At 42.6% G+C, this 26,620-nt stretch overlaps 1 protein-coding gene across 1 annotated transcript in view; it reads left to right on the forward strand.

Annotated features, from left to right (window-relative positions):
• LOC126298506 (aquaporin AQPAn.G) overlaps nucleotides 1-26,620 on the forward strand; it is a 175,693-nt gene that overhangs the window by 126,702 nt on the left and 22,371 nt on the right. Inside the window, exons 4-5 of the mRNA XM_049989842.1 lie at nucleotides 3,148-3,357; nucleotides 17,043-17,123. Of these exons, the coding sequence (XP_049845799.1) occupies nucleotides 3,148-3,357; nucleotides 17,043-17,123 (291 nt within the window). The remainder of the gene's footprint in view (nucleotides 1-3,147; nucleotides 3,358-17,042; nucleotides 17,124-26,620) is intronic.

Genomic DNA, 26,620 nt, shown 5'->3' on the forward strand with positions numbered 1-26,620 from the left:
CCTTGTTCTGCAATCCACTGCAGTAGTAACTTTCTGTGTCAACAGGTGGCAGCACAGCAGAAGTTTGTAAGATGGCCGACATCGATGTTCGTTTGAGACAGCGTTGTGTGATTGAATTCTTGAATGCAGAAGGTGAAACGCCCATACGCATTCATGAAAGACTGAAGAAGGTGTATGGTGTTGTGACAGTGGATGTCAGCACTGTTAGACGATGGGTTCGTCGTTGTAAGGAAGCTGAAGGGCAAATACCGTTGACTGACGAAAAGCGGAGCGGCAGGCCGGTGAGTGCAGTGACTCCACACAACATTCAGCAAGTTGATGACATCATTCGTGGTGACCGTCGGGTGACTGCAGATGAAGTGTGTCGCATTATTTCTCTTAGTAAAGGCAGTGTGATCACGATTATTAAACAATTGGGGTACTCAAAAGTTTGTGCACGGTGGGTTCCAAGAATGTTAACCGATCAGAATAAAGAGGCAAGGAAAACAATAGCCTCCCAACACTTGCAGCGCTTCCGTTTGGAGGGAGATGAGTTTCTGAAAAAAATTGTGACCGGGGACGAAACATGGGTGCATTTTTTTGAACCCGAATCAAAGAGGCAGTCAATGGAGTGGCGTCACACAAGCTCGCCGAGGAAGAAAAAATTCAAAACTGTGCGATCGGCAGGGAAAGTTATGGCAACAGTTTTCTGGGATACAGAGGGTGTGATTCTGGTTGATTTTTTGGAGCAGGGATGCACAATAAATTCTGTTCAATACGTCACAACCCTCAAAAAACTTAAAGCACGTCTTCAGCGAGTTCGCCCAACAAAATCAATGGCAGATGTTCTTCTTTTGCATGACAATGCAAGACCACACACCAGTCGTCACACCTCTGACGAGGTTGTCAAAATTGGATGGGAAGTTTTGCCTCATCCCCCATACAGCCCTGACCTGGCACCATCAGACTTCCATCTGTTCGGGCCACTAAAAGAAGCTCATCGTGGGATTCATTTTGAAGATGAGGAGGCCGTCAAAACATCCGTGCGTCAATGGCTTAGGAAGCAGAGCTGTGATTTTTACCGTGCTGGGATACATGCCCTTGTTCAAAGATGGACCAAAACTGTAGAGATGGGCGGAGATTACATTGAAAAATGACAAAATGATCCTCAATGTTGTGGTTTTCAACCTATGTAATTGCATTTAAATTTCCTGACAATTAAACGTAGAAAAAAAATAGGAGGCATTACTGTTTGACTGACCCTCGTAGTATTCCCAAAACCCAGTTCTGGCACCCGATTTCCCACCCACTAATCACCAATCCAACCAGGCTCCCTGCTGCAACAATACGTCCACATTATCATCTTACATGCACCTTCGTACCTTATCCATCCTCTCCCGCCGGGATTTCAACAAACTCCCACTCCCCAACAATGAAATCTACCACGAGATATACTTCCTCTTCCCAGTTTAAACTCAACATTCCACTTCACACCATCCTTCCATTTTCTCCTTCCCCCTTCCTCCAGCTTGTTGACTTTTAGTCGGTGCTTTGGTTCTACATGGCCCCATAATCATAGTAATTCCACCATGATCGTTACAATGATCGTTTCTGTGGATCACCAGCACCACTATTTCATTGTTTCACCATTCACATTATCGTAAGTGACTATACAGGGTGTTACAAAAAGGTACGACCAAACTTTCGGGAAACATTCCTCACACACAGAGAAAGAAAATATGTTATGTGGACATGTGTCCGGGAACGCTTACTTTCATTGTTAGAGCTCATTTTATTACTTCTCTTCAAATGGTTCAAATGGCTCTGAGCACAATGGGACTTAATATCTATGGTCATCAGTTCCCTAGAACTTAGAACTACTTAAACCTAACTAACCTAAGGACTTCACACAACACCCAGTCATTACGCGGCAGAGGAAATCCCTGACCCCGCCGGGAATCGAACCCGGGAACCCGGGCGTGGGAAGCGAGAACGCTACCGCACGACCACGAGATGCGGGCATTACTTCTCTTCAAATCACATTATCATGGAATGGAAACACACAGCAACAGAACGTACCAGCATGACTTCAAACACTTTGTTACAGGAAATGTTCAAAATGTCCTCCGTTAGCGAGGATACATACATCCACTCTCCGTCACATGGAATCCCTGATGCGCTGCTGCAGCCCTGGAGAATGGCGTATTGTATCACAGCCGTCCACAATACGAGCACGAAGAGTCTCTATATTTGGTACCGGGGTTGCGTAGACAAGAGCTTTCAAATGCCCCCATAAATGAAAGTCAAGAGGGTTGACGTCAGGAGAGCGTGGAGACCATGGAATTGGTCCGCCTCTACCAATCCATCGGTCACCGAATCTGTTGTTGAGAAGCGTACGAACACTTCTACTGAAATGTGCAGGAGCTCCATCGTGCATGAACCACATGTTGTGTTGTACTTGTAAAGCCACATGTTCTAGCAGCACAGGTAGAGTATCGCGTATGAAATCGTGATAACGTGCTCCATTGAGCGTAGGTGGACGACGAAACTAAAATGAGCTCCAACATGGAAATTAAGCGTTTCCGGACACATGCCCACATAACATCTTTTCTTTATTTGTGTGTGAGGAATGTTTCCTGAAAGTTTGGCCGTACGTTTTTGTAACACCCTGTATTTTAACTGTAACATAAACTCGTTCAAACAAGTTTTAAAAAAATTAATGTTTACAACTATATGTTTCCTTTTCTTCTTTAATTATTGTCATTTGTTTTTACACAAGAAACGTAAATATCGTCCAGCAATGTGTTTTTTTTCTACAAAAATCGTGTTTTTGGCATCTTTATAAATATTTTAACCATCTGTTAAATGCATGTAACTTCTGGTTGAAGAGCGGATTTCACCAGCTGCAATCCCACCCCTTCGTGAAGAATTGAAATACCTATGAAGGGGAAAAAAAGAAATTCTTCATCCTTGCTATCTACACTGTCACGAATTTATGGAGTACGCAGTAAAATAGAATAAATAAGACAAAGTTAGCAGGGCATGTTATAGAGCATGCGTCATCGCTTGTGCATCGTGTTGTTAATGGATCACGAATATCCTAATGGATGCGAGTGCCTCGCTTTTTTTCGCCGTAGCAGCTCGAGACGCCCTTTTTGTGTACTGCAGGTTCTGACGCCGAAGGCGACGGCAGCGGCGCTGGGGATGACTATGGTGAACCCGTACCTGTCGCTGGCGCAGGCGGTGTTCGTGGAGGCGCTCATCACGTTCGTGTTGGTGCTGACCGTGCACGGCGTGTGCGACGCGGCGCGCAGCGATGTCAAGGGCTCTGCGCCGCTCGCCATCGGGCTCTCCATCTCGACGTGCCACTTGTTCGCCGTAAGTAGCGCCGCCGCAACCGTGCCTGCCTGACGGGCAAGCCGTATTTTGCTGCCTGATAAATAGTGGAATTCGTTGTCAGCCTTACTGTTTGCGACAAGCTGTGACTGACATGTCGACCCCACTGGACACCCAAAATAGTGCCACCGATCACTCACTTTTTTTTTCGTTTATTGCATTTCGTTCCCCCTTCCCCTCCCCAGAGGGGGTGGGGGGGGGGGCGGACTGGCAGCAGTGTAATATGCTGCTCTACAGCCTACATAAAAGTTAAAAACCATAATGTGAATAAAAACAAACAAGAAATAGGGCGATAAAACGGTGACATTATAAAAAAACTGCAAAATTGCGGAAAGTTGTGCAATTTAAAATATAAAAACACTGCAGTGACTATGCGGATGAAGACACACAATAAGTAGACAGACACAATTAAAAAAAAGGTGACAGTCTGGTTTCTGTTCGCACGAGATAAAAAACACAACTAGCGACAGTATGGTGGCTGATATAAGAACGTAGGCTTCCGCGACCCGCGTCATAGCGATTAAAATTCTTCTGGGTATTATGCCGCGTCATCGCTAAAAACTAACAACAATAATAAACTAAAACTGACGTTTCGGCCGAATTGCAACGGCCTTCCTCGGGGTAAGACTGGTTTTGCATGGGGATAGGTGCTTCTTTTTATTGCAGACTATCGATGTCTGACGTCACTGTTGTAAAACTTTTAAAAAGTTTCACAACAGTGACGTCAGTCATCGATAGTCTGTAGTAAATAGAAGCTCCTATCTCCATGTAATACCAGCCGTGCCCTGAGGAAGGCCGTTGCAATTCGGCCAAAACGTCGGTTTTAGTTTATTATTGTTGTTAGTTTTTAGCAATGACGCAGCATAATACCCAGAAGAATTTTAATCAGTATGGTGGCTGTTCACAACACTGACAGGGGACGCACAACACCGAACACTCACTTAAAACAGCACTATACAGGTGAGACATTGGCAGATGGAGGGAGCAAAGGGGGAGGACCCGGACCGATGAGAGGGAAAAGAGGGGGAGGAGAGGAAAAGAAAAAAGGGGGAGCCGATGGAGAGAGAGGACATAGAAAAGGGGGGGGGGGGCAGAGCGGACGCGAGAAGGAGTGGGAAAGGCAGTGGAGGGGAGGGCAAAAAGGACTCGGGGGCGAGAAGGATGGCAGAGAGAGGGTAGGCGGGGGAAAAACAGGATGGAAGATGGGGAAGAGGGAGCCTGGGAAAAGAAAAGAAGAAAGGAGGGGGAGGTGGTATCAGAGCTGATAGGAGGGATAAATGGAGGGAAAGAGGGAGTCATCTGGGATGGGGAGTTGACGGAAGCCACCTTGGGAAAGGAGATGAAGGGTGTAGAGGTGAAGGGTAGGGGGGACACGACGGTTAAGGCGCGGCAGACGTTGGGAATTGGAGAGGAGAGGAGCAACCAGGGGATGAGGGGGATCAAGGCGGCGGGAGGTGTAGAGGATGTGGATATGTTCGAGGAAAAGGAGCAGATGGGGGAAATGAATCAAGTTGTAGAGGATCTATATGGGGGAGGGGAGACGTATATGGAAGACAAGGTGGAATGCATGGTGTTCGAGGATCACACACACTGGGAAAACCTTAGAAATAACATAATGTCCCGACTGGTGGGCGTAGCTTACATAATACACCTCTCGTTTTTGTAGGTCCAAAAGAACAACCATTTCTTGAGACGTCGCGTTTTTTTTTGTTTTTTTTTACATAATATCGTAATACGAGGGGCGTTCAATAATAAATGCGGCATTTTTTTTCCCTCGGACAGTTGTGGAATTTATAAGTGAGACATCGTGGAACATTCTCGCTTTAGACTCTGGAATTACATGAAGTTCCAATAGGTGGCAGCACCATACTTAGCCTTCAAATAGTGTCTAACAGAGATATGTTCCAAGCAGAGTACTGTTATTGAGTTTCTGAAACTCAGAGCATAGTAGATATTCATAGGCGCTTGCAGACTGTCTACAGAGACCTGGCAGTGAACAAAAGCACAGTGAGTCGTTGAGCGAGGCGTCTGTCATCACCGCAGCAATATCGCACAAACCACCCGATCTCCCGCTTGCCGGCCGGCTGGCCGGAGACTGCTGTGAGTTCTGCACCTATATACACTTTCATTCGAGGTGATTTACGGATTACAATATAACAACTCGCTGCTCAACCGGACGTCCCTGTTGATACTGCTGACATACTCGTCCACCAGTTGTGGTACTCAGAACTGTGTGTCCGTTGGATTCATCACCGCCTAACGAAAGACCATAAAGAGCAACGATTCCCATCTGTGCGGAATTGCTTGTGCTTTACAAGGCCGATCATGACAGTTTTTGTCGAATGTCGTCACAGACGATGATTACATGCGTTCATCACGAACCAGAAACAGGAGGAGGATTGGTTGGTTGGTTTGGGGGATTCAAGGGACCAGACTGCTCAGGTGGAGGAGATTAGTGTTTAACGTCCCGTCGACAATGAGGTCATTAGAGAGGGAGCAGAAGCTCGGTTTAGGGAAGGATGGGGAAGGAAATCGGCAGTGCCCTTTAGAAGGAACCATCCCGGCAATTGCCTGAAAGAATTTAGGGAAATTACAGGAAACATAAACCAGAATGGCCGGAGACGGGATTGAACCTTCGTCCTCCGGAATGCGAGTCCAGTGTGCTAACCACTGCGCCACCTCGCTCGGTGAACCAGAAACAAAACGGCAATCCATAGAGTGGAACCACGTCATCTCGCCTCCGAAGGAAACTTTCAAAGCCGCACCCTCAGCCTGTTAAGCCATGCCAACGGTGTCCTGGGACTCAGAAGGGGTTATCCTGTTTGATGTCGTGCTCGTGTTGCAATGACCAACTCGGAAGTGTAATGTGCTGCTCTCAATAAATTGAAGAAAGGAATTCAGCGTGTTCGTCGCCACAAACATGGAAATGAACTTCTTCTTCAAGACAATGCAAAGCCTCACACAAGTCTGGGCACCCGAGAAGAGCTCACAAAACTTCACTGTACTGTTCTTCCCACCTAACGAGGTGCCGCAGTTTTTAGCACACTGGACTCGCATTCTGTAGGACGACGGTTCAAACTCGCGTCCGGACATCCTGATTTAGGTTCTCCGTGATTTCTCTAAATCGCTTCAGGCCAATGGCGGGATGGTTCTTTTGAAACAGCACAGACGACTTCCTTCCCCCATTATTCCCTAATCCGATGGGACAGATGACCTCGCTGTTTGGTCCCGTTCCCAAAACCAACCAACCAACCAACTGTTCTTACTCATCTACCTTACAGCCCGTATCGCGCACGTTCCGACTTCCGTCTGTTTGGCCCAATGAAGGATGCACTCTGTGGGAAAAGTACGTGGATGGTGGGGAGGTTACGGATGTGAAAAGACGATGCCTCCGACCTCCACCAGTAGATTGGTACCTGCGGGAATACAAGCCCCCCTGTATGGTGGCGCAAGATCGTAGCATCGAACGGAGCTTGTGTTAAAAAACAGGATTTTGTAGCCAAAGGAGTGGGAACTGATATGATGTATTGGAGTCCTGAATAAAACCAACATTCATTCAGAAAAAAGTGTTGGATCACTTATTGAAGACCCCTCATAATGCAGTTTATCATTTTCACTGTGTAAATTCCTGAAATGTCGAGTAGCTGGCATATTCAACGTATCTAAATTCACATTGCCTCCGCTCTGCTCTAAGGCGGCAACGATTACTTGATGCTTACTTTATGTTAAACGCTTCTACTTGTTAATAAAAACCTTTCGGACAAATATGACATAACTGTTTGACAGTGTTGATCATTTTATAATGATGCGTAGTATTTGGAGAACTTTGAAATTCATTTATGCAGAAAAAAGCATCTATTGTCTTAACGCGCCGGCTTTGCGGGCCATTAGGAAGAACGCTTGCAAGCGGTATATATCGAAGGTGCGAGTGTTACGGAGCCAGCTATAGATTTTGTTGGCACGATGACAACTACAACGACAAAAAATGAACGATGTGGATTTTGTGTACAGCCTGCCAAATAATCTCCATCTCAAATTATCAGTTTTTCAAATGTTTGTTTTAATCATGCGGCTAGATTGGTGGATGGGTGAAGGTAAGTGGATCAATTTTTATTCAGTCGCTGCAATATATCACGGTTTTCCAGGATGCAGTTAGGCAGGAACCTAACAGCACAGCTTTAATTGCTGCGACTGAAACGAGAAATATTTACAGTCCTGCTTCTCCACAGTAAAACCTGATCCACTTACCTTCACCCAGCCACCTATCTAGACCGATGATTTAATTAAAAAAAGTCATTTCAAACACTGATCATTTGAAACGGTAATTGCTTGGGACGACAGCCGTGTGGTCTTCATTGTGTGTATGGTGTATAGAAGACTATTACATACGCAGGTCAGCTCGTCTTTCGGAGTTAATTATGCCACTGTACTTTTTAGAAGTAATAAAAAATACCTCCAACATTGTAAAAGCCGTGTTTATTTAAGTATATGATATCGTCCCAGTTATTGTTGTATTTTGATATTAACATAGCACGAAATATTAGTTTCATGTATTGGAAAAGTCGCTCACGGCGGTGTACTTTGTGTCGATTCTCACAATCGATGTATGAGCTCCTTGAAAGTCCCACCTTCAATATATACCGCTTGCAGGCATTCTTCCAAATTACCGCCTTGCGTACTAACTATTTTTATGGGTAGTAATTCCAGGCAGCGGAATCAGCTGATATGTAGCTTGGACAAGAGCTTAATGTACTACGAAATTCAATTCTTCATTTGAGAATAAGCGGTGCTATCAGATTTAGTTATCTACTGGACCACACATAATTTTGATTCGTCCAGATGTGGAACGTTAAAGGATTTCTCTCTCTCATTTAGGCTAATGATACATTAAGCTCTCTACGCAATCTTCGCTGGTTTTATTCACTTGCCCTACATTGTGAATTCATTGATGTTTCGACGACACTAAATACTAAAGACTAGTCTGTGAACTCAGTGAGCGAGGTTAGCGATAATTGATCCTTTACTCTCTTCGCATGTGACCATTTCACGTGGCGACATTTATTCCGTTTACAACTTTCGATTTGTGGATGAGGATCCAGCCGCGTAGTCTACAGGGTACTGGCTGTTATAACAGAGTGTGTTTTGGATAAAGATAGTAATGAAACGAAGGGAGAGAGGAAAACTATAGTTCCGGCACAGAGCTGAAGCTCGCGAGCCACATCAAAGAGAATGCTACATTTATCGTCCAGATGTGACTCTTACATGGTTTAGTGTCGTAGCACTCGTTCCAAAAATATGGTATTGCATAGAGTTTAGGATTTGACCCCTTCCCTCCACGTAGATGAACCTGTGGTGATTGAAGCTATTCTCATCACAGGCATAGAATCGGCTGCCTCTAGCTCGAGCAACGTGTCGTCTTCAACCATAGCAGTAAAAATTAAACTGTCAATAAAACGCTAGCCGGCCGCGGTGGTCTCGCGGTTCTAGGCGCGCAGTCCGGAACCGTGCGACTGCTACGGTCGCAGGTTCGAACCCTGCCTCGGGCATGGATGTGTGTGATGTCCTTAGGTTAGTTAGGTTTAAGTAGTTCTAAGTTCTAGGGGACTGATGACCAAAGCAGTTGAGTCCCATAGTGCTCAGAGCCATTTGAACCAATAAAACGCTACATCAAAGAAAAATGTTAACAGATAACAGGATTGAGACGAAAAGCAATGGGAATATTAGACTACGTCGTTCTAACAAAAGTCCTTCTAGATCCCATTAGTCGTGCTTTTACTGGTCGTTGAACATTAAAGTTAATGCTCGACTGCATATTTCTGACGAATGTGATGAGCCTGCGATCAGATGCAGTTTCTGTACTGTTATGGTGGCTATTGAACTTGAAAAAGGAGACTATTCAGCTCGCACTCGACGCTTGCAGTACTCCTGTATAAAATCATTGTCGCGGAGGAGTGGCTACTTTGTTTGGTGCCTTCACTATACAAAATGTGGTATAGAGGTCTAAGATTTAACTCAGTAGACTTGCACATAGTCTGGCGATTAGGGACCTTAGGTTGTCAGCTTAGAGTTTCCGTGTACGATTCACGTTGACTTGAGCTTCTTTGGTGGAAAGATCTAGAACGGGATACGCTCAGCATCGCGAGGCCAACTGAAAAGCTGCTTGAGTAAATAAACAGCAACTTTGACAAACAAACCACCATAGTGATGTCACGTCGAAATCTGTGTAACAGACTGTAGGCAGCACGACAGTTTTATTTTACTTCTCGTACTCTAAAGGCCCTCTCCCAACAATCACAAATTTTATAGTATAAGTACTACAACGAGCAAAGGTGCGGACGCCGTCGTTTCACGACATTGGCTGTGGGCCAAAAGAGATTTACATAGCATGTTATTAATACTGACATCTTTTTGCACTTTTTTCTTTGATTTAATTTGCAAATTTTCCTCTTGAAATAAATGCTGAATTAATCAACACCTTAGACTACAATAAGGTAACATTAAAATAAAATGAGCAGATAATACCTTAACTCAAAATTTAAGTTCCAGAGAAAGACTGTTGAATGACATATTCTCACAGATATATGGCTCAGGGAAAAAGTCCATGAAGGCTGTCAATATTCCCTAATCCTCCGTTTACATAATAAAGGAAATGAAACAGACGTCAATAACTAAAGTGGCAATGCCCTACCCAACATTTACTTACAAAATCTTTTCAAAAATCTTGCTCAGGAGACTAGAGGCACAAACAGACCACCCAATGGGCAGGCTAAATATCAGGCAGGATTTATGAAAAGTAGATTATGTTTAGAACAAATTCCCAGTCTCAAGACCGTCTTACAAATCCGCAAGGGGGGGGGGGGGGGGGGGCAAATGTGGAGCATCTTTATTGACTTAGAAAAATTCATTTGATTCGTTAAACAGACAGGCACTGTTCAATCCGTACAAGGGTTCAGAATAGATATAAAAACAACGTAACTGATCAAACAAACATTTACCATGTTAAAAGTTAAATTCTTAGGCAAAATATCCCAAATTTTTGAACAGAAAATAATCAAAACCGGGATAATAAGTAAAAGGAATAGTTATTCACCGACTACTCCAAAATAAAATTCATTTGGAGTGCTTGGCCCACGCAGACGACTCAGCAATTGTCTCTAACAATAGAAAAGATGCTATTCACTCCCTAGGAAAAATTAATAAAGTTAATGCCGAAAACTGACTTCGAATCGTGTGCCTAAAAACTCAATACGTGGAAGTAACTCCCATGTACCTTGATGGATAATGTATAATAATTCGGTGAGAAAAATTAGGAACTTGAATTTAGCTACCAAGAGGAAATCATCCAGTCTTCAGCTTTAAATCGCGAAATAAACAAAAACGTTAGAAAGGGCCTAGAGAAAAGCCTAAAACAGATGTAACGAAAAATCAATATACCGTAACGCAAAACTACGATACTGCACAATAATAATTAAACCGAAAGCATTATACGGTTATAAAATCTTGATAATTCGAGATAGTTTGCCAGTTGAAAACACAGAATAGCAAGAAAGATACATTCGAAGAACAAGTTTTGGTCCCATCTGCACAGGTAGAATCTTATGGGAAAACTCTCAGTAGTTATATCTGCACACTGGAAAAATCTGATACTTTCAGGAAGAGACGATTAATAGTTTATGATCACTTTCTCAAAATGACGATAGGCTAACCGAAAGAATTATCAGTTTTATCGTATCGCTGAAATTTGAAAGTAACCCGCCATTTCCAGTTGAAAAAAAATCTTTAGGAAAGTGGTTGAAGGACGATAAAATCAGAGTAGATAGCAAAGTGTTGGACATCTACACCTCGTCACAGAACATGGAGATTGGAGGAGTGCACGCTCAAAAATGGCTCTGAGCACTATGGGACTCAACTTCTGAGGTCCCCTAGAACTTAGAACTAGTTAAACCTAACTAATCTAAGAACATCACACACATCCATGCCCGAGGCAGGATTCGAACCTGCGACCGTAGCGGTCTCGCGGTTCCCGACTGCAGCGCCTAGAACCACACGGCCACTTCGGCTGGCAGTGTACGCTCTGTAAAGTACGATAGGCGGCATCTTTGGCAGTCTGACGACAGAGTACTACGCTGGTATGTACACAGGTCTTTCGACGCAAAACGCTCAGTGTACGTTGTTGAACACGGAACTCCGCTGCAGCTGATCCAGACGTGTTGTAGTGGGCACGGGATGATAGCGACTGAACATTGAATTAATGAAAACTAACAACCTGGTCGCATGAACCGCGTTTCTGGTTGCAGTAGGTCGATGGTCGTGCCCTGTTAAGACGTCATCCAGGCGAACGTCTGCTTGAATCGTGCACCGCGTAACGGACGCAGGACGGTGGGGGTAGGATTATATTATGGGGGACGGTCAAGTGGGCTTCGACGGAAGCTGTGGTAGTAATCAAAGAAACCATGACAGTTGTGAACTACGTAAACATTTTTGTTGGTCACCCACATCACTTCACACTTGTCGTCTTCCCAGAGAGCGATCGCATCTGCTAGCAGAACATCTGTCGGTGTCAGAAGGCCAGAATCATGTTACAGTTATTGAGGAGCACGGCAGTGAACTCGTCTTGATGTCTCGGTCACCAAATTCGCATGATTTCAGCCTCATGCAACACACCTGGTACGGTACGCTATCGGTCCAGCTCCACGCCTACAAACACCGGCCAGCATGTTGAATACTGAGAAAATCTCTAGCGTTTTCAGAAAGAGACGATTAATATTTTATGGTAATATTCGCAGAATGCATGATGATACGATAACTGCAAGAATTCTCAGTTTTGTCTTCTCAGTGAAAACTAAACCAATTGGCTCTTTGGAACTGAAATACATCTGAAAACATCTGCAGGAAATTGAACTCACAGGTGACAGGGTACAAAATAGATCTATATTAAGAACGACTGTCGAGAATCGTCAACTTCCAGACTAAACGAAACAACAGAAACTGGCAATACAGAAGTGTCCGATTCCGCCCGTCTGCTTTGACCCGTGACCACATCAATGTGGCGCCCACACCTATTCCCAGTGTACTCAGTATGGCAACCACAAAGTCACTAAATACACCTATGAACAAAGATATTTAACCAAGCGAAATATTTCACTTCAGCGATGAAATGAAACTAATGGGGCGGAAAGTAGAGGGTCTTGGACGGAGACAAGCTAAATATACAATAAGAATGTCATCATTCTAAAACAATACCGAAAAATAAACTTTAAATCCTCGACAATAAACCAAACCAAAAAAACACTAAAATATCCGGAATCGAATATTTCGTTTGATATATATAGCTCAAAGGAAAGCAACGTTGCCAGGCACTCCACTGCCCCCCTCTACCACACACACACACACACACACACACACACACACACACACACACACACACACACACACACCATAAAAAAAAGACCATTACTGAAACCCAGTGAAAACATTATCGCGTACAGATGCACTTGGTTTGAGAAGCAGAGATTTGGCTCAATGTTGTAATTTCCGCGCAACGCTGACACTTCGAACATTCCGCCAGGCGGCCATGTAACTGGGTAACTTCAATTGTATAAGACATATTGTCAACCATAGCAACAACCAACCAATGACTAGTAAACTTTGTTGTAACATCCATAAATAGTACCAAACCAAACTAAAAAATCTTTCAAGCCATTAACAATGCGACGAACTAACGATTTCAAAACCAAAAATAAATCGGTAGCGAATAACTAACGACTCTGAAATAACATACTGCCACGGCAGCAAAAAAACAAACTACAACAGCATCGAGTAACACGGAGCACTAAGGTCAATACTGCAGTAACATTACTCACAAGTAATTTAGGTACAAAAAGCATACACAAGAGTGCGCCACCGCTTACTACAACACGCTCTTTGCAAACATAATCTATTTCTAACACGCTGCATCTCAGTGACTTCAAACAACACAAGACAGTTACGTCACGGGTCACAGCAGACGGGTCGACTTAGACTCTCCCATTAACCTCGGGAACTTGGCAGAAGAACGTCAACGAACGTCGGCGAAAAAATTAATGGGGACGGTGTCGTCTGTTCGTAAACATCTAGAGCCCCATACCTCCGTAAACCTGCCAAGGGCTTTTCGAATCAAGGCAACGCAGAATCGCTGCTGTATTGTGCTCTAAAAGTGGATCAGCACACTCTTAAACAGGTGACCAGATTGTTTTGGCTCATCATTGTATACATAACTTACAGCATTGGAACAATAAAATATATTTGTAATGCGAAGAAAGAAATTGATGAGTCCAGTGGGTAGCAAACAGAGGATCAACTGATATTGTGTTAAAAATTCGTCGCTCATCTGGTCATGTCCGCTCCTGGTAGCTGAGTGGTCAACATCATTGATATATACAGTATGCCGGCACGGTAACTCTGCGTGTTCGGTCAGAGGGTTAGCTGCGCCCTGTAATAAAAAAAACTGTGTTAATGGATCAATGACGAACTGAAACGAGTGTCTTGTGACGTCCGCCTTGAGCAAATACAACGAACAGAAACGAACAAAATGAGATTAAAAAAGAAAAAAAAGTGGTCAGCGCGACGGAATGTCATACCTCACGGCCCGGGCTCGATTCCCGCCTGGGTCGGAGATTTTCTCCGCTCATGCACTGGGTATTGTGTTGTCCTTATCATCATCATTTCATCTGCATCGACACGCAAGTCGCTGAAGTGGCGTCAAATAGGAAGACTTACACCAGGTGGACGGTCTGCCCGGCGTGAGGCCCTAGCCATACGGCATTTGCATCTGGTCATTTCAATGACTTGAATGTTTAAATAACCGAATCTACAGATTTAAGCAAGTGTTGCGCTGCAGCAGTCATTCTGGCAATTTTTTTCTCTCTTATCCTTATTAGGCGGAGCTCTTATACTGTTTCATAGTAACTTCAAGGAATCTTAGAGAAACTGCTTCAGGAGAGTTCACTGATCACATTTGGGTGAGATATAAGGATGATCTGTAACTTTCATGAGTTTACTGCGAGGTCCAGATTTTGACAACCTTGAAACTCTGAATACACACCTTTCAAGCTTGATATGACAGAAGCTATATTAATAGGGCTGGTATTTATATACAGCTCTATTTAATCAGCATAAAGCCATAGTTAAGAGGATGTAACGCAGATGCATCATCATTGATACATACAGTATATTGAGACAGCTGAATGTCTATTACATATACCAAAATTTCGGTCCTTCTGTATCGTTCTTCGCAGCAAATTAAGCCTTTGGAGTAATCCCAAACCATTTTATATTCCGGCAACCGCAGCTGTTGAATGTTAGGAAGAACTCCGATTACAGCTGGTAAAACTGTTCATTAAAATACGACTGGTTTCGCGGCTTCAAGACGCATCATCAGGTGAACCAACACGGTAAAAAGCAAAGTACAGTGTCACCACATCTTGTGCGTATTAAAATTAATAAAGGGATGTCTAAAATATACTTACAACGTTAAAAGGTCACAGGCATACTCATCGCTCGAAGTCAGAATATACTATTCAGAGAAAATCGTCGATACTATGGCGAGCGAAACATAAAGCAGACATGTTCCATTCTTTAAAATTTGCCTGCATCTGAAAAGAAAATATTTTATAATGAGCGGACGCTTTGATATGGAAAGTATCAGGTAACAGTGTCTTACCAGTATGACAGCAGGGCACGTCAGCGCAGGACGGGCAAAAACGGCACGCACAAACGACAAAGAGAGACTAGCTGGCTGGCGGAAAGGAAGCTATCCATGTGAACAGTGTGACATCATATACTTACTCCTGACTAGGAGCGCTATGGGACTTAACATCTATGGTCATCAGTCCCCTAGAACTTAGAACTACTTAAACCTAACTAACCTAAGGACAGCACACAACACCGAGTCATCACGAGGCAGAGAAAATACATGACCCCGCCGGGAATCGAACCCGGGAACCCGGCGTAGGAAGCGAGAACGCTACCGCACGACCACGAGCTGCGGACTAGGAGCGCTGTGTCGCTACCTTTACAAGCGAGAATAATTCGGAATTTTATTACATGCTAATACGTAATCATAGAAACTACCGAATTTAGTGCTATGGTGTTTTAATTCCAGTTGGTTATTCCACGTGAATTGTGCGTTTTCTTTTTTATAGCTAAAAATTTCCACTTTCTCTGATTTATTCAAAATGTGGCTTTTTTTATTTCTTCTGAAGTATTTTTAAATTTTCTGAAGGGCTTGTGATGCTGTGGCCCTCGTCGCGTAAGTGCGGTGTTAAGCAGATAGCGGATTATTTAAGTTAAGGTCTTACTGAAATCTTCTCCGAAATGACCTGCCGGTTTGTCCTATATATTTCTTAGGACAATAATTGCATATAGTGCAGTATACACCCATTCCATTATATTTATTTATCAAAGCTTTTTCCCTGTGTCTGAATTTTCTGTCTAGATATGAAAATGTAAAATACGCTGGAATAATGTTTGTGGATTTCATACGTCTGTCCGTTTTTTTTCGGATATTGCATCCAGATATGGTATTCTACAAAAAATATAGCCTTCGTTTGTCTGCTCTGCTGGTCTGCGCGTTGTAAAATCTGCCTCTAATCCACTATGGAAACGAAGAATTTTCTTTTTCAATATACTTCTATTAATTACGTTAACAAATTCTGGATCGTAAACGTTTTATACGCTATATACTGTATAACCTTATATTCAGCCACTTGAGCTTCTGTTGTAAGGATCACTTCATACATACCGTTTAACATTGGGTGACATGACTGCCTGTGTATAACAAGATCTGTCGTGGTTGGCTTTCGGTAAATATCGAAGCCCGTATTTGCATTTTTTATGGTAACGTGGAGGTCCAAAAACGGTAAAGTGCCAGTCTCAGTTCACTGCCCAGTGAACTGTATCTTTTGGTTCAAACTGTTTAGATCCCGTAGAAACTGGTCACTTTCAAAGTTATTACCTTAATAGAATACAAAAACATCATTAACATATCTATTCGATTAGATTAATCTTCTAGCATCTTGGGGGAATATTGTCATTAATTCTTGCTCAAAGTTAAAAATATTTGCTAAGCAATAGGCAAGTGGAGAGCCCATGGCTAAGCCTTCTTGTTGTGAATAAAAATCATCCCCGAATTTAAAGTAATTAAAAGGTAAAACAGTTTTTAATAAAACCAGCATTTATTCCGCCATCTTTGATGGTCTCTTCGAAAAGGTACTCAGATTCTCGGCTACAATACTTTGAATCTGAACAATAGGTGTATTAGCGTACATGTTATTGGCATCAGATGTGATCATACGTGTGGTTGGCAGTATGATTTCCTACTGCAAATTGCTTATAAGCTGTTTCATATTTTTATACTTTGGAATAGTAAATACACAAAAATTTGAGTGTGTAAATAACAGCCTACATTCTGAATGCCACATGAAGATGGATCTAAGGAAACGTGAATGACGTAATTTAGTGCTTACAAGACCAATTCCGTGGTGCTTGTTTTTCATTTAGATCCTGGTGTTCCGCTAAAGAGAAAAGAGCATAGATTCTGCTCGAAGCTAGGATAAACAGAGCGATAAACATGTGACGATCCTGACAAGCATGAGCGGCGTGTTGACATGAGTGTGTTTTGTTTGCAGATCCAGTACACCGGCGCCAGCATGAACCCAGCGCGGACGTTCGGCCCGGCAGTCATCACCAGCTACTGGGACAACCACTGGGTACGTATACACCTGTGGAAAACGTATTTTTCCTGTTTCCTAATCCTACAACTAAGCTCTTGGAAAATAAGAAAAAGAACGAAAAGCGATAATGAAACGTTGTACAGATCGACGAACCGGGGTATACATGACACTGAGCACTGAGCCGCGTTTTACTGTAGTGAGAGACAGAGCGACATGTTACTCACAAGGGAAATTCCCTAACGCAGCACCCCTCCTCCTTCTCAGATTTAATGGTAAGATGACCCAAAGGATAGTCGGTCAAAAAAACTGAATACAGATCACGCATGAAGACAGGAAGAAGGTATAGTGAACTGTGAAAAAAGAAGCAAAATAGAAACACTGATAGATCCAAACTCAAGATATGCAACATCGTGGAAATTTGAGTAGCCACGGCGTCGTTGTTATGTGGTCACGACGTTGGGTTGTGAAGAGAGAGATCCGTGTTTAAACCTCCCTGGTGTTCTTTTTTTCACAAAATTGTGAACTGTCCGTCCCGTCATCGACGTATCTGTTCGCTGTATTCAAATTTGTGTCTGTGTCGTGGTGTAACGTCCGTTTGCAACAGCGAGAGGTAAGGAGGGGACCTGCAGACGTACATAAATCCTATTTTTGCAACCCAAGTATCATATGTTATGACCTTCACGTTCCGATTTGGAAGTTTTGACTTGAGAATTCCTTTGTTGTAACGTAGTTCACAGTCTATGTAACATCTCACCTGCACTCTCTATTCATCACATTTACTTGCGACGGTAATACATTCTTACCAAATGATTCATATTCTACGAGGACGAATGTATAGTATTACAATTGCCAAGGCTACAAAATGAGAACAGCTACGTCAATGACCGGATGGGAAGTTCATAATATTGCGAAAAAAAAGTGAGAGCGCGATGGTAGTTTGAAGTCGTATCACCCGCTTTCCAGTCTAACACCTTGACCACGCAGAGGGGATGAGAATGGGAGAGTCCTTGTCAGAGCGATCTGAAGAATGGTTTAGTCTGTATTATTCTCCTTCGTGAAGAGGTAAGTCGAATGTATAAAGAACTTTAAGAACAACGACATATAGGGAACGTCGAAGCCTATATGGGGAACACACAGTTTAATTTAACAACTATATTACAGGAAAAACACGGAACGCTGTTCCTAAACCCGAATAATTTCATCAGTTTAGAATACCCAACAGTAATGGTCGATAGCTCAACCAAAGACAAAAGAAATGCGCATCGCTGCCGCCTAAGTTCACTGACATCGAACATTCATTCATAAGCATGTAATTGTCCACTACCACAGATGAAGCCTCCCAGCAGTGCTGGTAGTCATTTTCGGATTTCACATACTCGTAATTTTAATTTTTAGGCATAATTATGCAATAATTACAGTAACATAATCTATTTCCTTCAAAGTAATTTGTAATTTCATTTCTAATATTTTCCTATTGAATGCAATTATCTTGTAAGGTCTTGTAAGTGAAGACATTCAGGTTCGTTGCTGAGACATTCATTTGGAAACAAAATATGTAATTGAAAAATAGTTCCGGTTACAACAATATAAATGCGGTTAGGTTATCACTTACTGTACTTTGTGTTAGGATAATTGTATTGCGACAGTGACTTTACATTTACATTAAAATCGAATATATCACTCTGTTGAGACTAAAAATGGACTGTCATTTCTGAGCTGAGACGCTGAAATGTACGTCACTTCTTTGTGCACTTAAATCAAGAAGATGGAAAGAAGCTAAAATTATATCAATGTGACAGCAGAACTGTTTATTATTCTTGAATAACGATGACAAAACCAGCGGCTGTATTTGAATCTAACGTCGTTTATTTTTTAAAAAACCATGCTACCAGTTTCGTCACCGTGTGGCATCTTTAACAAAAAATAAACGACGTTGGATTCAAATACAGCCGCTGGTTTTGTCATCATTATTCAAGTACTACGTGCTGGCTGCAGTCCCGCTGCACTTCCACTTGATGGAGTACCAGAGGCTGTATATTATTCCGTCCAGTGAGAAGTACTTACAAGTGGAGCTTAGACAAAACCTCTTCTAGCAGTCTCAAGACTTTATTGGTGACTTATCTGTCACTGACAGAAGAGTTAAATGGGGTGCTAGCTGTTATCTATGGGATATTAGGCCGCTTACTGCATTTAACACCACTTCTGATAGATTTCGATTCCGCTTATAGCACCATAATATTAGGAAAGATAAATCTGCAGCGCAGCTTTTCGAAGATGAATATATCTGAAGTGAAATCTGTTTGTGAAGAAAACGTCTGTCATAAATCTGAAACATTAGTCAGCTAGGGAGAGCTGACGTGAAACATTTGAAGAAATAGCTGTTTTCCCAATTCTCTACAAACCACTTTGGCAGCAGCATTGGGAATGTACAGAGAAAGAAACTATTTACTCGTGGCGTCATGTGGCTGTATCTCAGGGCGTAAGCATAAAGGCTTGGAACGTCTGAGAGAGGGCTAAAGACCTGCAGTGAAATATGTCGCCACTCTAAAAGTAGCACACGTTGTAGAGTTACAATGTGGGCCTTAGTTTGAAAATTTCCATAATGCTGGTAATATTCATTCACAGTCGTGTAGTAGAACTGTCACAAAGTTACCAGTTTTAATTACCTTATATCGCAGAATGAGAGAAGAAAAGTGTAAATAATATGAATTGTGATTAAACATACGGCGACTTGCTGAAGCTGTATGGGAAGCCTAGAAATATTCCGTAATATCTCGTCGAAATTTTCATTGTAATAGTACTGTAAGTTTCATCAGAATAATTAAACGTTAGTGTTAGCCTCCTTAGCTGAGTGGTAAGCGTGTCTAAGTGATTTACTCCTGCCCTGTTTAGATTCTTGGCCGGAGCTTTTCTCCTCTCGGAGCCTCGATGTTTTGTTCTTATCATCATCAATCCATCATCATCGACATACTAGTCGTCCAATGTGGCGTCAACTGAAAAGACGTGCAACTCGGCGGCCGAACGTCCCTGGGTGGGGACTCCCGACCATCCGTGCCATACGATCATTTCATTTCGCTAAAAGTTGGCCTCGAAAGACAACGTTTTTTATATCTAATTCTTACTGTAACCAGTTTTAGAGTCAGACATTCTGATTTAATGCATGTCCATTAACTGAAGAGCCACATTTGTGCAGTAGTTAATGAAAGGAAAGCTTGTGAGAAATACTCCTTCCATCTTGATTTTGATTTTCCATTGTTTCCATGAAACAGATATGCTGCAAGCTGCGATGAATGCCGAGCGGTTCTAGGCGCTACAGTCTGGAACCGCGCGACCGCTACGGTCGCAGGTTCGAATCCTGCTTCGGGCATGGATGTGTGTGATGTCCTTAGGTTAGTTAGGTTTAAGTAGTTCTAAGTTCTAGGGGACTGATGACCACAGCAGTTAAGTCCCATAGTGCTCAGAGCCATTTGAACCATTTGCGATGAATACTTAACCACGCGATGTTCGAGAGCTGCTTACAGCATTCTTGCAACTTAGTACGTAACCCTCCTCGAATGACTTCGCTGTCTACCTGCCTCTCATATTGGGGAATTTTTCGTAGGTACTAGTTGACAAGAGTACGATGAGACGAAGATTTTGAAAAAGAAAACCACCCACCGCTCAATAAGAAACCAAATATATTTATTTCTATTTATTCACTTTTTTATCTTGGCAAAATGAAAACAATCTGGGTCTCTCCAGCATCTAACCAGGCATCCTATACGTTTTGCATAACATTTACCACGACACACATGTAATAAGAGGTCTTACTTCTTATATGGAATACAACACTTGGAAATAATTTGATGTAAATAATGGAAGCAATAGCAGTTACATAAGGGGTAAAACACAGATTATATTCGTTCGTTAAAAATTGAACAAAGATAAATTACAGTCAGATTGGTTTAAATTGTGAGCACTGGTAGGAATGGAAGTGGAAAGGGGATGGGAGGGGGACAGAAGAGGAACTTGATAAAACACAAATAAAACAAGTAACGTGGATGGCTGACAAACGGAGAGGAAGAGGAGTGTAACTGACAGAAAATGAAACCATTTACTCTATTGCTTGACAGAAACAAATGACCATATACAGGGTGGCCAGAACCAGTCAGAAAAGCTGTAAGGGTGTTGCAGAGTAGGCTGTGCTGGTGAATAACTGTTAAGAAAAAAATCGATACTTTGCATCGTTTCCGAGATACGAGGGTAATCCTAAAAGTAATGTCTCCTATTTTTTTATTAGTACATAGACCTGTTTATTTCTGCAATGGTTTACATCATTCTGCACTTTGAACATTTAGCTACTTTACGACCTAATCACCATTTCTGTCGATGCATTTTTGTAGACGCTGTGCCAGTTTTTGTATGCCCATGTCATACCAGTTTGCCACCATGCTGTCCAGAAAGTTATGGACCTCTTCTTTCACCTCGTCGTCGGAGCTGAATCGCTTTTCTAGTGAAATGTTCTTTTAACTTAGGGTACAGGTGATAGTCACTGGGCGCCAAGTCAAGACTATAGGGTGGGTGGGTGATTCTGTTCCACTGAAACTGTTGAAGGAGAGAAACGGTTTGCCGAGCGATGTGTGGGAGGACGTCGTCATGGAGAATGTGTACGCCCTTGCTCATCATTCCTCTTCTGCGGTTCTTAATTGCTCGTTTGAGTTTTTTCAGAGTCCCACAGTACCTGTTAGAGATCATCCAGGGTGATCCGCTGATCTTCTCGCATGCTTTGCTCAACCTTCAACACCGTCTCCTCAGAAATTGACGGTGTCTCGTTCCTTTGTTCGTCATGAATTTTGGTCCGATCAACTGCAAACTGTCTACACCACTTACGAATATTTTTGACATCCATGCACGACTGACCATACACTTCCGTCAATTGGCGATGGATTTCAATCGGCGCAGTGCCCTTTGCGTTCAAAAAACGAATAACTGCGCGCAATTCGCACTTGGCGGTAACATCCAACGGGAGATCCATTCTCAACGACTGCCAAGCCAAGACTGAGCGCCTCAGAGCGGCGTGCGCATGTTTACACACAGTGCTTGAATCACTCTTCATAACAGTGTGACCAACTGCTACACAAACAGAGTTCTGTACTTATAAAAAAAATAGGAGACCTTACTTTTGGGATTACCCTCGTAATTACCACTGAAGTTAGCCGATCAGGCCGAACGTTTATGGAAATTTTAACTTTGACAATAGGAATGCTTCAGATGCTTAATACTCTCAATAAATCATTGTATTGTGAGCAGAGTCCAAAGCAGCACGTTCCAGAGTGAACAGCAGCAACAGAGAAAGAACTGTTTTGTCGATGAGCTCAGCTAGAGTACTAGATAAGTGAGATCTTGTGTTGCGATTATGATGACATAATAGGTACTTCATTTCTGATATGAGGTGCATGCGCACTAAACAGCAGGTGAAATAAACATACCATGTGGTAGTTAGGTAACCTGTCTGAGCGCCATGATGTTAACTGGGCGCATGATGCACTGACATAGTCAAAGAGACGGATGTTGTAGGGGTGACTCACGTAAGCTGTAACTGTATAGGGCTTTTACTAGTCGTGCAGTATAGGACAACACCGAAATAGTGGAGGTACACAGAAATAATTATTGCACAAGCTTACATCACAATCTTCAACTTGGAAATTGTGGAAATCAAGGAGCTTAATAACTGTAAAGGGAGATTAATGCTTCAAAATAGTAAGCAGTTTCAAACGGATGTTGGTTGCAGCAGTTACGCACATATGAAGAAGCTTTCATAGGATAGACTTGCGTGAAGGACGGCATCAAACTAGTCTTTGGACCGAAGACCACCACAACAACAAGAACAACAACAAAACAACAACAACAGCAACAACAACACGTTTCATAACCGAAAAATCTGGAGGACATAGAGGGAAGTGGAAATCAACCTGCGCGTAGCGGCATTATTTTCTTCACAGCTGAGATTCTCATCCAAAGTTACAGACAACTTTTTCATTGTTTCGTGACATTCTCTAGGCTTTAGAGAAGATCATAGAACAATGTTGTTGAAATTAAGAAAATTCGACAATTAACTCCCTTATAATTAGTCGTGAAGAGTAATGTTCCACCTGTCAGACTACGACCATCATTAACCTTTACGAGACAAACGTTAGTCTCGTCTAATGAATGGTTTCACATTTTCAAGTCCATATACGAATACAGCTTCATGGCACCCTATTTCTTTTGTCTTTTTGGACGTTGTCTGTCATAAAATTCATTTTCTACAATTCCTTGCAGGTGAAATAGTGTTAGGTGGAAGACCTCATAGAATGATATCTACAAGACCGGTCTAGAGTTGAATGGGAGGACTTGACTTGATAGGGTCCAGTTTGTGGTATGCCATTGCCTTTGTATGGCATTAAATTTACCTGGCCAGTCATATGAGAACGACCCTTAAACAAATGTACACCTTTTAAAGTCTGCACTTTGTGGATCAGACAAGTAGCAGGGGCGTATCACGAATTTATAATGAACAAAATAAAACAACCAGAACGTTTTCTTCACACTTTTAGCTGAAGTATCTGAAATGTAATCTAATAAGGCAATCGCAGTTTCAAAAGTATGTCTGAATCTTGAACTACTACGTAGTGATAGCATATCGAATCACTTGTTAATTTTCTAAAATGTTCACGTCAAGTGAATGTTTATTCATTTAATCTTAGAAACACACAAAAACATATTTTTTTCGCAAAAAGCCTTACGCACCTGAATTCTATAAATCCCCACTACCATCGTTCATTGCAAAATCCAACTTAATACTGGTGTAGGTTTACAGCATTTGTGCTAGACATGAGAAGTACCGCTTGCATGAATATTATGTTCATCACTGAACACATTGGGTCGACATTCATCAGCATTCCATGGTTCCCAGTCAAGCACAACTCCAAATCTTTAACGAGAGCCTACGCTTAGTGCGGGGTGGCACATAATGCTAAAGAAAGTCCATTATATGTTCCCGGACGGCAGGCGCAGCTGAAGATTAGTTGCGACGTACTTGGTTCACTATTCGACGGTCATCCCTTGTGGTAGTCAGATGTGGTCGATCGGAATGTTGACAACGAGTATACCTGCGTTCTCGTTCCCAGTGTAACCGTCACCACCATTCTATAACATGAAGTAGTTAATTCAGAAGCAAGTTGAAGTTTTGCCGGCTTGTCACACTTTCATAGTAGAGATAGTGACGCACTGCAGAGAGAGATAGCAACGGCAGAATTTAAGTAAACAGTTTTCATAGTACTCATGTGTTATTGTTCTTCGTTGTTGTCGAAAGTTGTAAGTTCGTAATACATGTCCATGGTAGATTCTGAAATGCTCGGCTTCATTTTCGTAAATGGTTCAAAATGGCTCTGAGCACTATGGGACTTAACATCCGAGGTCATCAGTCCCTTAGAACTTAGAACTACTGAAACCTAACTAACCTAAGGACATCACACACATCCATACCCGAGGGAAGATTCGAACCTGCGACCGTAGCGGTCACGTGGTTGCAGACCGAAGCGCCTAGGACCACTCGACCACAACGACCGGCTAATTTTCGTAAATGCTGTGAACACTGGTTTAGTTCCTGTTGTGGAATAGATTTATTTTTGGTTATTTCACTTCACAGTACAATTAAGTTCAACCTCCATGCTAACGCAACACATACATAACTCGTACTCCATACTCGTACTGAACAAGAACAAAGGTTTACTTACGACAAATATGTAGCAAATAAAATACTATCGTATGTCGATCTATTTATGCAAAATCATATTTGGAACATACATTACAACAACAGAGTACAACTGTTTATCAGTGCCTATCTTTTTAAAAAGTCCATAACAATCATAGTAATTATATAAACTGCTTATATATGTTGACCTTTATACATTTTCGTGTAGCTATTTGGTAGTGCACTTCTGGGTTTTGATTCTTTAACCTGGGAATCAGTCATTTCATACTATTCAAGATTGGTTAGTGCATTTTATCTCACCATAACCGTTTCATTACACCATACAGTCCAACATCAGGCTACTGTCACATCCGAAAAAGCTATGCTTGCAAAGATTTGTGATTGGAATTCATGAACGTGGTTTTTAATCCGTATGACGTTAAGCTTTTTAATGTCATGTGGTGTCTTCCGGGGACAGTTATGCGCAAAAGTGAAACCCAATTGTAGTTATCTTAAGTTATGACGTTAGCTGTTTTATCATTGCCATGTGTGATTGAAAGAGGTACCCGAGTACACCGTGAGAAACAGAAGGAAACTGGACAGATTATGTAGGTATAATATTCAACTAGTTGCTTTTTGAATTTCTTACTATTTATTGAACCATTAACTAGTTTTCGAGCCAGTGTAGGCTTAGATGGGGCCAGGGTTGTGGCACTGGAGGAAATAACGGAAATGTAGGTATATGTTAATGAAATGTTTATGGAACGAAAATATAGTTATATTTTAAGATATACAGGATGGTCAGAAAATGTTTGAAACGCTTATAGGTACGTTGCAGGACAGGTAGTACTGAGAAATAAAAAAAATTCGACACGCTGCGCCGTTTCCTCGTTATTTAGCATTGAAGTTAGCCAATCAAGTCGTCACACGCACAAATTCAAGTTTCAGCTAACCAAACAAAGTACTCGTTGGGCAAGACCGTTCTGGCAGGCCGCTTGAATGTGAGTGCGCGAGGCTCCGGTTAGCTAACTAATTCTCAATGCCTCAGTGCAACCTGACTTGCAACATCCCTAAAAGCGTTTCAGACATTTTCTGACCAACCTGTACACATTGCCCAGACTCCATGTATCTACACTCCTGGAAATTGAAATAAGAACACCGTGAATTCATTGTCCCAGGAAGGGGAAACTTTATTGACACATTCCTGGGGTCAGATACATCACATGATCACACTGACAGGCCCACAGGCACATAGGCACAGGCAACAGAGCATGCACAATGTCGACACTAGTACAGTGTATATCCACCTTTCGCAGCAATGCAGGCTGCTATTCTCCCATGGAGACGATCGTAGAGATGCTGGATGTAGTCCTGTGGAACGGCTTGCCATGCCATTTCCACCTGGCGCCTCAGTTGGACCAGCGATCGTGCTGGACGTGCAGACCGCGTGAGACGACGCTTCATCCAGTCCCAAACATGCTCAATGGGGGACAGATCCGGAGATCTTGCTGGCCAGGGTAGTTGACTTACACCTTCTAGAGCACGTTGGGTGGCACGGGATACATGCGGACGTGCATTGTCCTGTTGGAACAGCAAGTTCCCTTGCCGGTCTAGGAATGGTAGAATGATGGGTTCGATGACGGTTTGGATGTACCGTGCACTATTCAGTGTCCCCTCGACGATCACCAGAGGTGTACGGCCAGTGTAGGATATCGCTCCCCACACCATGATGCCGGATGTTGGCCCTGTGTGCCTCGGTCGTATGCAGTCCTGATTGTGGCGCTCACCTGCACGGCGCCAAACACGCATACGACCATCA

The sequence above is a fragment of the Schistocerca gregaria genome, chromosome X (assembly GCF_023897955.1).
Source record: "Schistocerca gregaria isolate iqSchGreg1 chromosome X, iqSchGreg1.2, whole genome shotgun sequence".
Classification (NCBI taxonomy): Eukaryota; Metazoa; Arthropoda; class Insecta; order Orthoptera; family Acrididae; genus Schistocerca; species Schistocerca gregaria.